The sequence below is a fragment of the Prunus mume genome, linkage group LG5, assembly GCF_029339155.1.
Source record: "Prunus mume cultivar Tortuosa linkage group LG5, ASM2933915v1, whole genome shotgun sequence".
NCBI lineage: Eukaryota > Viridiplantae > Streptophyta > Magnoliopsida > Rosales > Rosaceae > Prunus > Prunus mume.
In genome coordinates, this window is record NC_142702.1 from 22,272,774 (window position 1) to 22,285,379 (window position 12,606).

General features: G+C 36.3%; 2 protein-coding genes across 5 annotated transcripts; one reads left to right on the forward strand and one right to left on the reverse strand.

Moving 5' to 3' along the window:
- Positions 1-543: 543 nt before the first annotated feature.
- On the reverse strand, positions 544-1,356 carry LOC103332273 (uncharacterized). The gene is made up of 2 exons (XM_008234995.2): positions 1,067-1,356; positions 544-851 (listed from the first exon to the last, which is right to left on the reverse strand). The coding sequence occupies exons 1-2, from the start codon at positions 1,233-1,235 to the stop codon at positions 745-747; spliced, it is 276 nt and encodes a 91-aa protein (XP_008233217.1). The 5' UTR covers positions 1,236-1,356; the 3' UTR covers positions 544-744.
- Positions 1,357-8,868: 7,512 nt separating this feature from the next.
- Positions 8,869-12,487, forward strand: LOC103332271 (uncharacterized). 4 transcript variants are annotated; one of them, XM_089052513.1, is made up of 4 exons: positions 8,869-9,049; positions 9,183-9,243; positions 9,332-11,253; positions 11,708-12,377. In XM_089052513.1, the coding sequence occupies exons 3-4, from the start codon at positions 9,354-9,356 to the stop codon at positions 11,860-11,862; spliced, it is 2,055 nt and encodes a 684-aa protein (XP_088908639.1). In that variant the 5' UTR covers positions 8,869-9,049; positions 9,183-9,243; positions 9,332-9,353; the 3' UTR covers positions 11,863-12,377. The 4 variants fall into 4 exon arrangements, 3 of the variants coding, with proteins under 3 accessions (XP_088908639.1, XP_088908638.1, XP_008233214.2); XR_016127033.1 differs by having other exon boundaries at positions 8,869-11,253; positions 11,708-12,274; positions 12,361-12,487; XM_089052512.1 differs by having other exon boundaries at positions 8,869-9,243.
- The last annotated feature ends 119 nt before the right edge of the window (positions 12,488-12,606 follow it).

Here is a 12,606-nt window from a genome sequence, read left to right on the forward strand (position 1 = left end):
TTATTTATTCAGTGATTTTAAGTACGCTAATAGCAATCTAATTTTTTGGAAAATCAATGGAGTAATGGAGTCCTCATCCATTATGGATAGGAGTTGCTCTGGGAACTCTCATGGGAGTTGAAGAAGGATGCATTGGGGTCTCAATGCCACAGCAGAATGGCGTCGCAACCGCTGCCAAGTTATCAGAACCGAAAGCACAACTCCGGTGATCAACAGTAACAATCTTCGTTGCTCGAACGCATTGAACTTGAACTGTATAATCGGATTTACAACCACACCCAATTTTTTAATTTTATTCAATAATTTTTCTTCTTTTTTCAACCCCAATTTTTTAAGGGGAAAAAAAAACTTATCCTAAATTTACAGAAAAGAAAAATGGTTTAACTCATCAATTGTTTGAGTTCAAATAGTCTCGTACTGCAAAAAGTTCCATGTACAATGATGATGAAGAAATGAAATATGCATGCATATCTTCAAATTAAAGTTGAACATGTCAATATACACAAGCAAAGAATGAAACAGAAATGAAGAAAGGAACAATAATTTGATAACAATCTACTAGAAGCTTAATCAGCCTCAAACATTGTTATTCATTAATTTGTCTAATTCATATATGCACAATCAAAGTCAAATAAATCATAATGGAAAGAAAAAAAAAACCAACACCAAATTTTTTTTTGGTCATTTGTCTACACAAATCAAATCCCATCCATTTCTAATTCACCTAAAAAAGAATCCCAACACTCAAAAGAAAGTGTAGGAAGATGATGCGTCCAGAGGATGAATGAGGTATGTAAGCACCAAAGCCACTAGCATCAGCACATATGCAATCCCTTGGTCTATGGAAGTCCCTGCAAAATTTTCCAAAAATAAAAAATATAAACAATGAGATTAATAAGAGAAAGAAAAAAAAAACCCAATGCTCAATCCAGAAAGGAAAACAAAAACCAAATGCCAATAAAATAAAATAAAATATCCAAAAACAAGAATGAACAAAATGCCTTCAGATCTGATTATAAACAAAGAAATGAAATGGAAAATGTGACATTAAGAAAACAGAATTTACCATCACTGGAAGGGCCAGGGGCATGAGCAGGGGTGGAGGCAGGGGAAGGAGCAGAAGCTGAGGGCTTTGTAGTAGCAGCAGCAGATGGAGATAGAATGGCAAAGAAGACAATGGCAGAGACTAACAAAACTCTGAAAATGGCTTTTGAATAACCAAAGCAAAGTGCCATTTTCTTTTTTCTGAATGAGGAAAAAAAACAGAGAAAATTGAGCAGAACTCAATTGAGAGAGAGAGAGAGAGAGAAGCAGAGAATGTGAGGAGGGGGAAGAGAGAGTTTGGTTTATATATAAAGAGGTTTTGGTGGTGACTGGTGACTGGTGAGGAGAGGCCAGCAAGAGAAGAATAAGGCAGGCCTCCCTGTATGGGAATTGCTTTATTATTTTATTATTATTGTGGTTTTGTTTATTTTATTTAGTGTCAGTTTGGTGACGTGGCCCATGTGGGATTTTTTGTTTTGTAATTCTTTTTAGGTGGACAGTCTGTCAGCTAGGTTGTCGCTGAGTCATGCCTTGTTATGTTTTTTGGTGGAGATTATTCAAAGCGGTCTCGGATTCTACAATTTGGGCGGGGCCTACAACGGAATTAACGGCTAATTAACGGCTACTATATTGTGTGTGTGTTTTGGTGAAATCTGAGTTTGAACTCCGATTCAAATTGGAATTTGGAACACTGCAATGCAAATGCAATTGCGAGCATTGGGGGAGTTACCACTTATCCAATTTATTAAACAGATTTGAATTTAATCTGAGGATCAGTTATTGGCAGATTTGAATTTTCTTTCAGAAAACGATAATTTAAATTAGAGAGTTTCACTAAAACACCCAAAATGGAGGTTGAAATTATAAAAAAACCCAATACCCAAAACACTTTATAAACACACCCAAAACTCATCATTACACACACTCAAAACTCATTTATAAACACACCCAAAAAGTTGACTTTGTGGTTGATTTTGGGTGTGTTTTTATGTTTAAATAGTACTTAGGTTTTTTTATAAATACATGTCTAAGATTGAGTTTATTTATAAATTTGTATTTAAAGTACTCTAATTTATTAAGAGAAGCTAAACTCGGATAAAAAGGGACGAACCATATAAACACACAACACTGCTCAACCAATTTAACCCATACCTATATTTGAATATTTGATATTTTATCATCGCTACACAATCTCAATGCAATCTTTTGGCAAGAATGAATTAAAATGTATCTAAGTTTGTCTATTAAAATGTGATTTGAGATTCTCTCAAAAAACAGAGTGTCAATTGAGAATAAACAAAATGGTATGAAATTTGGCTTTTCATTAGTGGGATACAAAATTGTAATGCCTTGCCTTGAGACTCTGGCAATGACAATTGTCAATGACAAGATGTATTATTCTTGAAATGGTCATTGCACAACAAAGAATATACCCGCGGCGGGTACATTGTCTCATGGGACAGTTGATCCATCTGGTATTAAGTAATATTTATATAGACATGATATTAATTGGACATATGCAATTATTATGTGAGTGGTTTTGTATAGAAAAATAGTGCAAAATTAATAATTATTTTATCTATTATCATCAAAAATTTCTTTTTAAGCTGGTGATTGGTAATTATTCTTTCCTACCTGGAGTTTTGTTTTATCTGAGGCCGCCGATGTGACCATTTGTTCCTTTTTTTTTTTTTGAACCACGAGGTGGTCTGAGAAGATTTAATGAGGCCGCCGTTAACATGCTAATTCACACCAACCACCTTACCATGTAATGTTCCTTTCAGTTTAATGAAATACAATATTTTCTCGAAAAAAAGAAGAGGCTAGTGATTGGTGTTTTTGTCAACAATGAGTAATGGTACAGCTTTGTTTTGTATTTGATATTGAGGAATTATTGTCCTCTTTACCTATACAGTTTCGTTTTATTATTTTTAGTTTTATAGCTCTATTAATTTTTTTTTTCTTCAGATTAATTAATTATAACAACACTTAAAATATGAATTCTATTTATATTTATATAATTATATTTATTCACATTTTACGTTTATTGGCCTCTTCCCAAATGCATCAACCCATGGGCCACGTTTGTGGGTCGCCCCAATTGGAAAAATTAGTCCTGCGACCGCGATGGGCTGTTTTTAAGAAGCCCGGCACACCATATTGATCCACTTCATCGACTTCAAATTCCATTTCCTTTTCAAAACAGTAATTTTCTCAGCTGCCAAACACTCAAAGAAAGAAAAAATAGAAAATGCGCGAAAAGGCTTTTTACTGTAGTCCGTAAAGAATGCTGATCGTGTATGATTAGTTGAGCCCACCTATTTTGGGCTTAAAATTGTTAGTTGAACTTGGGCTTTCTTTATTGAAAGATTTGATGTAATTCGCATGAATCGAGTAATTCGACTTATTTGATGCGAGCTGCTTACATCGATCGTTTCAATCCAACTGATCAATCCAATCAAATATATTTATGACCGATTTTTTATAATTTTGGAGGACTAAATTGAATATCTAAATTTCAAAACCGACATGACATGATCAAATGATGTTAAATTTACACACATAGATAATCGGATCGTGCTAACCAGGCCCGTACCTACTAACATGCTAATCTGGGCTAAAGTTCAGGCAGCTTTTTTTCTTATAGACTAAATTAATATTCTAGCCTAGGTCATCTAAATAAAATATTATTAATTAATCCCATTAGGACTAGGCTAAACACCTAAATAAAATATTATTAATTAATCCTATTAGGACTAGGCGGACCAACAAATAAATAAAAAGAACAAAATTAGCAGAAACATACTACTTGTTTGATAGATTGATTCGTTTGGTACTAACTCTTCCTGTGTCTACAACAACAACATAATGAGCATTTTCATGTATGAGACTTATTAAAAATCGACTTTGGAATAAGATAGGTGATGAGTTTATTGCTAATTGTATGCTACTTCATATTGAAAGAGAATTTGTTGATAATATAGATAATTAATCAATAATTAGTGATTTTAATGCTATGAAGACTTGAATGACGCAACTTATATAAGTGTTATTTGAGGTGTAAGACTCATTATGTCTTTTGTGCATTTTTTTTGCTATCAATGAAATTTACTCGTACCGTTGAGTTTTCAATAGGTTTGTATGTAAGGTAAATTTAATCCACGTCATTTTGAAATTCTGAGTCCGTCCTTGGTGCTAATTATGTATGATTGTATCTCTAAAGTATATAGGTTAGTGCATATTTTAATTCGTACATTCATACATCGACATGTACGAGGTTTATGTGCATAATTGTTTAACCACTACTAATAAGAAAGCATTTGATGATGCTAACAATGGTTACAAGGTAAGGCAACCCTTCTCTTCCAAATCACAGCCCTTCCATTGCATATCACTTAATACAGGGAAAGTCTACTTCTTGATTCCAATTAAATATATGAAAGTCACAGTATTATGATTTTGTAGTTTGGAAAGAGTTTACATATTTGTTGAACAATTTAAGTCACGTTTCTAGTTTCACCACCTGTGAGAAACCAATTTTCTGAATTGCTGCTGAAGAATGCTGAGAGAGAGAGAGAGAGAGAGAAAGAGGTTGATTATTTAAACTGCTGCAGAAGAATGCTTAGGCTGATAACAACTGGTGACAAAAGAAGAGAGAACTCCTAGGACAAATTAGAAACAGAACAACAAAAGGAAAACAGAGTGAAAATGTACTGCCAAAACTTGAAGCCCATCATTGAAAATAGAAGAAGAAGATCCATATTAAACATGATATATATAATCTACACATGAAGCTCACAAACATTACACAAACAGATTACATAACTAAACAAAGCAGTAAGTAAGACTAGATTAATTATAACAAAACTAATCACACCTAAAAACACATCATAATTAGCATTATTCAGTACTTCCTCATACTGTTGTTACAAGGGACACAAGTCTAGTTAGGCCACAGGAAGGCTCCTATTGCAAACTTCCTCTTCTGTTCAACGTCCCCAGCAATCGGTAGCCCATACTCTTTAAGCAAACAGTCGAGCTTCCACTCCGGCATGGTCTCGTAGTCGGATTGAGTGTACCTTGGATAGTGCAGGGGCATCTGAAAGTCGCCACAGCGCTCTCTCTTCTGCTGTCCATTGGCTGCACCACTGCCGTTTGATCGCAGCCTGGCCACGGATTCCATGCCTCCTCCACTCATATTCTCAGTTTGCTTTGTGTGTTTCTTGTGTTCTTGGTTAGTTATGTAGTGGTATTTATAGAGATTGTGAAAGCCAGAGGAAGGACTAATAATAATGTTGTGATGTGCAAGGCATTGTCGAGGCTGTAAATATATGATACAATATAGCTGAGAAAACAAAGCTGGGATACAAATTGGACAGTTAAAACCAATTTTGATTAGGAATAGTGAGAGAGGTGTCACCACTCACAGGATATTGGTAATTTTTTTTTTCTTTAGGGAAAGAGACACAAGATATATCATCATATGGGTTTGAAGAGGGAGAGCAGTGTCATCAAAGAAAAGGAAACATCAAGGAATTGCAATTTACTAATTCTTACTTTGTTTTATTGGGAGAACATTCTTGATAGGAACAAGGTTTTGTTATCTTAAGAGCAAAAGAAAGTCCGGAGATGGATAAATATTACGTATTAGTCTCACAATACGCGCTTTGAATTCATTACAAACTTTATTAATTGGAACTCAAAACATTTTTTAATAAAGTAGAGACTGAATAGTCATTGACATATGAAAAGAAATTATAGGTGCCAGAAAGTGTTAGTGGTACAAAATAGTTACCTCACATCACACTCAAATTCCCCCTCTCACTTTCTCCTGTAGCATGCTTTTTGTTCCAAAAGAAAGTCATTTACCAAGTCGTTTTTGTATTATCCTAAGAAAGTCCAGTCCAACTTCGTTACGTTTTCTGGGATAGTTTCTTCCACAAATAATGCTCTATGTTTTGGGTAACTTTTGTGTTTTCCACTACCCACAAACTCAAAGTGGCAGACCTGCCTTACCTGCACTCTCCTTTCCACTCATTAATGATTAATTCATAACATGGCAAAAGAGGCTCACAGTGAATTTATGCTCAAGCATTATTTTTACCTCGAGTGGTCCATTCTTTATAAATTTAAACACACTCGAATTTACTTGATACGTATGAATATACATATGTAACACTTGCATTTATCTTGTATCTTTTTTCAGAGAAGGCTAAGCAACCAAACAAATGAAGGCTAAACAAGGGAAGATTTTTATGGTATAATAACTCTCCCAACTAAACCGCCCATATATTGTGATGGTATTATTACTTCTACCAAACAAACCTAAATAATTTCCAACCTACTTTCTCTCTATCTCATAGAGTAGGGCCCTCTAGATCTATATTTATGAATCTGCTTGATTTTGAAATTTGAGTATCGGAATTGCTAGAAAATGTTGGTGAAGGTTAAAGGTTTATGAGTTTACTAACTAGCCTTTAGTCTAATGGTATTTGTCTCCACTTAATTGAAGGAGGTCTCAAGTTCGATTCACATGGATAATGATAACGATATATATTTATAATTAGTTTGATACATAGTTATAGTTGTCATAGCCTTATTGTGGTGGTATAGCCTTGTTATGAGTGTATGGATCCGTTATAAAATCTTCTAATATTCTAACGTTTGTAAAATTAAAAAATTAAAAAAAAATTGATGAGCTTACGCCAATTGATTAAAATCAGTTCTTATTAAAGTTGATGGCAATGACTCATTACCAATAGGCTATGCATATTCAATGCAAAGCATTAATATGTGTTTATTTGTTATTGTCCAATGTCCACACATTTCTCTGTGTGGAGTTTGAGACATGGCTAGCAAGCAACTGGCCATCAACAGAGTGATCTGATACTGATAGCATTCAATACATATGCAACTGTACAATGTATTATTAGCTATAGCTATACATCCCACTATCAACATTACCCCTAAATAAAAACCATTCAAGAAACAAAGACACTTGTGTAATAAGCAAGAAATATAGGCCACGTATGGTGCCATGACACTCACATAATTCTTGTCGGTGGGTGGAATCGGATGCAGATACCAGTGACACGATACTCCTTATTTTCTGATAGCTTGAAATTTTAGTCTAATGGTTGTCTTGACATGATGTTAGAGCTTTTTTTACAAGGGATCATGAGTTTGATTTTCTTTACCTGCTTCTTTGTTGGTTTGCAAAGTACAGAGCGGTGCTGCACCCCTATATGTTTGTCTCTCTTGCCGTTTCGGCATGCCACTCAAGATAGTTTGATGTACATTGTTGGCTCATTCCCCGATAACTTAAGCTTTTGAAGCCAATGACCGGTGACCAGATAAGTCCAAACCAAAATTATTAAGGTCGGACTATTGATTCTTGTTGTCTAGGGTTCAATTACTATGTACACCCAATGCAATCAACTCTCAAACAAAACAATTTCTGCAATATTACTAGAGAAGTATACTCATAATTAATATTCTTAAAACCCTTAAGTACCTCTATAAGTTTCACATGATTAAGTTAGTAACCACAACCATTACCAAGACATGACTAAAGTCAGCACCACAGTACCATTGGCCTCACAACAACAGGTCAACACCAACCACATTTACCACCAAGTTTTCCTTCAACATACAGAAACCATAAATGCTGAGTCACATATCACATTCATTCACAAAGATCCTGTATGGTCCTGAGATGAATGCGTATGAAGCTCATACGAGGTCAACAAATGGGGCACTAAGTCACATTTTCAACATACAAAATCATCTGAGATGCAGAAATATTCAACAGGTCTTGATTTTCCTTTCAATGTGAACTCGACAAAGCATTGTTAACTTTAAACAAAGATGAAATCATGGATCTGTTTGTTTGATCACTCAGAAACTTCAACAAGACTCTCTGGGCCTGATTTTATGGTAAATTGAATGCCAGATTTGCAAGTAGGTTACAGAGGCCTGGGTTCAAACCCCAGCATGGTCTTGGGAAGGCACATAATTTAATTCCATTTTCATGCATTGCCCAAATGTTTTTAAGGAAATTGGTTAATGATGGTAGTTGGAATGACAGGTGGACCACAGGTAAGATAGAGAAAGGCATTATATAATGCAGAAGAGGCCAATTTCAGAGAGATGGAGACTTAGCTGCAATGTTGCCATTGATGTGGACAACACCAATACAACAGCACAATTTACAAATAAGGAATGATATTTAATCCCAAATGCCATATTACCATATGAATTAGCTGTTTACAATCACTGTTACAGAAGACAGCTATGGTTCACTATTTCGTAATTCAAAGTAACCAAGTGCACAGTTGAATGCAAAATAGCGGAAACATATGCCCAAAACGACACTAGTGTAGTGGTTTGGAGCAATTGCTCTCTTAAGAAAGGTCATGGGTTGTCATAAGTACAATATCAGTACATAAAATATAAATAAAAGAGCCAAATTCTCCAAATTATAAGATTTAGATCACTATAAACTATAATTATAATCTAGCAATGGTAACTTAATTAGTAACTGAATTAGTGTAAGTGAAAAGGAAGGTAATGGTGAAATTTGTTTTATTAATAAATTAATGGAAAGACAATAATGTAAAAGCAAAAACAAAAAGGCGGGTAAGAGTATTAAAATTCGGTTAGAACGGTTAAGGCATTTTCTAAATTGAGAGTGGGAGACATCGAAGTTGGCGGGAACACTTGGAAGGAGAACCACACAGAAAGAAACCAGTGTCATCACCCAAGACATGTAAATTCCCAAATCCAACACTTTCTTAACAAAAAAAGATAATTAAATAAATAAAAACAGTGCCAAGAAAACTTTTTCCAGGAAGATCACATCGCATACTCATCTGCTCTGCTGGTTTTAGTTTTCGCTCTGGAGCACTTTTTTTCTTTCATTCTTTTTTCCTTTTTTAATTCATTTGACTATAAAACTTGCCTGGTGCTCTAAGCTAACTGAATTTGGCCGGGAAAACTTAGATGGGTATGTTTGAATCTGCTGTTTTATTGTCGGGTTTCGAGAGAATTTGGAAAAATACCCAATTCGTCTCCATGATCCTAATCTCCATTTTTGTTCCTTGAAGAAGCTAAATTTGTTGGTCATTCTTGCTCTACAGGAAAGGACAATTTGCACGTTTGGTGGTTGCCATTTCCATTCTCCACCGACCATTGTCTCTGGTTAGGCCTTATCTTTCTGCAGTAATGAATTTCTTTCAGAAACTTCATTGTTAGAGTACTTCAATTTAGTTTTGATCTCCATTTTCAGATTTTTGTGGTCGAGTCTTAAAATGGAGCAATTTCGAAAGATTGGGGAGGATTTGGGAAGTATGAAGGCCTTGATGGTGTTCCAAGACAACATCCAAATCAATCAGCGGCAGTGTTTTTTGCTGCTTGATATCTTCAGCTCAGCATATGAATCAATAGCAGAGGAGATGAAATATAATCTGAGATTTGAAGAGAAGCACACTAAATGGAGGGTTCTCGAGCAGCCGTTGAGAGAGCTCCACAGGATATTCAAAGAAGGAGAAGCATACATCAGGCACTGCTTGGAAACAAAGGATTGGTGGGCTAAAGCCATTACTCTCTATCAGAACTCCGATTGCATTGAGTTTCACATCCATAACTTACTTTCCTGCATGCCAATTGTCATTGAAGCAATTGACATTGCTGGAGAAATATCAGGGTGGGGTCAGGATGAGATACAAAGGAAGAAAACCGTGTTCGCGGATAAGTACAAAGATGACTATAGAGATTGGAAACTTTTCAAGTGGAGATTTGGGAAGCAATATTTGATTACTCAAGATTTCTGCAATAGGTTTGACACAACATGGAAAGAAGATAGATGGACTCTTCTCCATAAAATCAGAGAAAAGAAACTCTCAGGTTCGACAAAGTATGGGAAACGCCTCATAGATCTTCTTTTCAAAAGCTTAGATGGGTCAGAGTCACAGCCTTTGAATGGAAAGCTCTTACCTAGTTCAATCCTGGTGGGGTCTAAGGACTACCAGGTGAGGCGACGGCTAGGGGGTGGAAGTCAGTATAAAGAGATCCTATGGCTGGGTGAAAGCTTTGCCTCAAGACACTTCTTTGGGGATATTGAACCCCTGCTGCCAGAGATTTCTTCATTGTTATCTCTGTCCCACCCCAACATAGTGCACTTCCTTTGCGGGTTTACGGATGAGGAAAAGAAAGAGTGTTTTCTCATTATGGAACTGATGAGCAGAGACCTCTGCAGCCACATCAAAGAGATTTGTGGCCCACGAAAACGATTTCCATTTTCTCTTCCTGTTGCAGTTGATCTGATGCTTCAAATTGCAAGAGGAATGGAATATCTCCACTCGAAGAAAATCTACCACGGAGAATTGAATCCTTCTAACATACTTGTTAAAGCAAGAGGCATCTCCACAGATGGGTACTTGCAAGCCAAGGTTTCAGGTTTTGGTTTAACTTCTGCGAAAAGCCCCAGCCAAAAAAACATTTCAAATCAGAATGGAAGCCTACCTTTCATCTGGTATGCTCCGGAAGTTCTGGAAGAGCACGAACAGACAAAAAGTAGTGAGAAAAAGTACACAGAAAAGTCTGATGTGTATAGCTTTGGCATGGTTTGCTTTGAGCTTCTGACAGGGAAAGTGCCTTTTGAGGATAGTCATCTTCAAGGGGAGAAGATGAGCCGAAACATAAGGGCAGGAGAGAGGCCGTTGTTCCCATTCTATTCTCTGAGATATGTGACCAACCTCACAAAGAAATGTTGGCACAGTGACCCTAATCTACGGCCAAGCTTCTCATCCATCTGTCGGATTCTAAGATATATTAAAAGGTTCCTTGCAATGAATCCTGATTATAACAGCCAGCTAGACCCACCAGTGCCTATGGTAGATTACTGTGAGATTGAGTCAGGGATTCTGAGAAAGATTCCTTCTTGGAAGAGTTGTGAGCAACCACCAGTATCACAAATCCCATTTCAGATGTTTGTTTATAGAATTGCGGAGAGAGAAAGAACAACTTTGAAAGATACTTCAGAATCAGGAAGCGATGGAGCTTCAATCTGTGGAGATGAAATGGTGACCACTCCAGACGAACCATTCCCGCCCGCACCTGAGAGGAAGTGTTTAACATCACCTGATAGCATGAAAAAGAAACTTCCATTCTTGAAGAAGTCTTCAGATGTGAAAGCCAACAGACTACCAGGTTTCCCTAATCACACATCTCATTTATGCCTGATTATTTCCTGAGAAACAATTATATATCTCAGTTAGAACCGCTGACATGTTAATGCCTAAAACAGCAGAAACTAGATCTTACTGAAAAAACATTAAAACATAGAGGAAGACTAGAAGTATATTAGTACTTTGCATATAGCATACACATGTTGTGATTGATTGCACCAAGTAATATGGTATCAAAAGTTATTAATATGATTCTCCCTTCTGCCTGTTTCACCATCCTTGCACCCGTTATGCATTTTCTAGCAGAGAATCGTATGCATTGACAATGAACAAACTCTATTATTATAGCATGAAACTTTCCCTTTACTTTTATGCACAACTAGAAAAGGAGAGTAAAGTGATTTTTAGACATTAGAAAACAGGATTATTTCTTTTATGCCCCGGTGCACTGATGTCTTCTGCCTTTGGTTACACAGGAACACCAAGAGGACGGTCTGTCAGACCTCCACAGATGAGTCCTTGTGGCCGTAGTATTAGTCTCAGAATGAGTTCAGAAAGCCAGCTAATGGCGATGAGTCCAAGAATACGGAGAACATCATCTGGACATGCCTCAGATTCTGAGCTCTCCTAGACCTTGATGCGTCATACATTTTGTCAACAAATTACTTAGCTTCAGTCTAACTTTCATGCAATATGTGGATTGCTCAATCAAACATCAAGAGAAAGCACAGTTCAAGATAGGAACAGTTTAGCTTGCTCTGATGACTACAAGCATCTGTATCAATAGTAGATTGTGTTTAAGAGCCACAGTAAAATGTTGAAGGACAGAATTCTTTGTCAACGAAAGCTCAAATGTACAGAAGGAATCCATACTAGGAGAAGGATGGAGGAAGAAAAAGGTGTTTTAAGGCCCTAAAGTGGGGGACAAAAGTTGCAAGACCATTGGAATTTCTTTTCAGAATCAGAACAAGATATCATGGGCAGAAACTCAGAGCAATCCTTTAGTGAGTAACTTTACAACGAGTCAGCTACAAACTTACAAGGTTGAGTCATAAAGAGCTTAACATTTGTATACAATATAAAATTATGTGGCAAAACCTTCCATACCTTTAAACTTTGTCCTCTGCAGAGGAACAATTTATTCAAGGAATCCGTTGAGCTTAACGCAGGCAAGACTTCAACAGTGATGATCTCTGACAAGATATAACAACTTAAAGGCAAGAAAAAGACAACCTCAATTCATCTCAACCAGGGGCAAAAGATGAGATTGTATATCTGAGAATAATATCCTCTTATTGGGTATATGAGTCATGATAAAAAAATTCCATTATTAGTTTAATACTGAGATGATCAGAAAGTGTAAAGCATTCAGAAG

Excerpts from the sequence above, each read along its gene's own strand:
- LOC103332273 (XM_008234995.2), bottom strand. The coding sequence starts at position 1,235 with ATGGCACTTTGCTTTGGTTATTCAAAAGCCATTTTCAGAGTTTTGTTA. Across the intron at positions 852-1,066 it reads CCCTGGCCCTTCCAGTGATG|GGACTTCCATAGACCAAGGG; the intron begins GTAAATTCTGTT and ends AAAATTTTGCAG.
- LOC103332271 (XM_008234992.3), top strand. The coding sequence starts at position 9,354 with ATGGAGCAATTTCGAAAGATTGGGGAGGATTTGGGAAGTATGAAGGCC. Across the intron at positions 11,254-11,707 it reads GAAAGCCAACAGACTACCAG|GAACACCAAGAGGACGGTCT; the intron begins GTTTCCCTAATC and ends TTGGTTACACAG.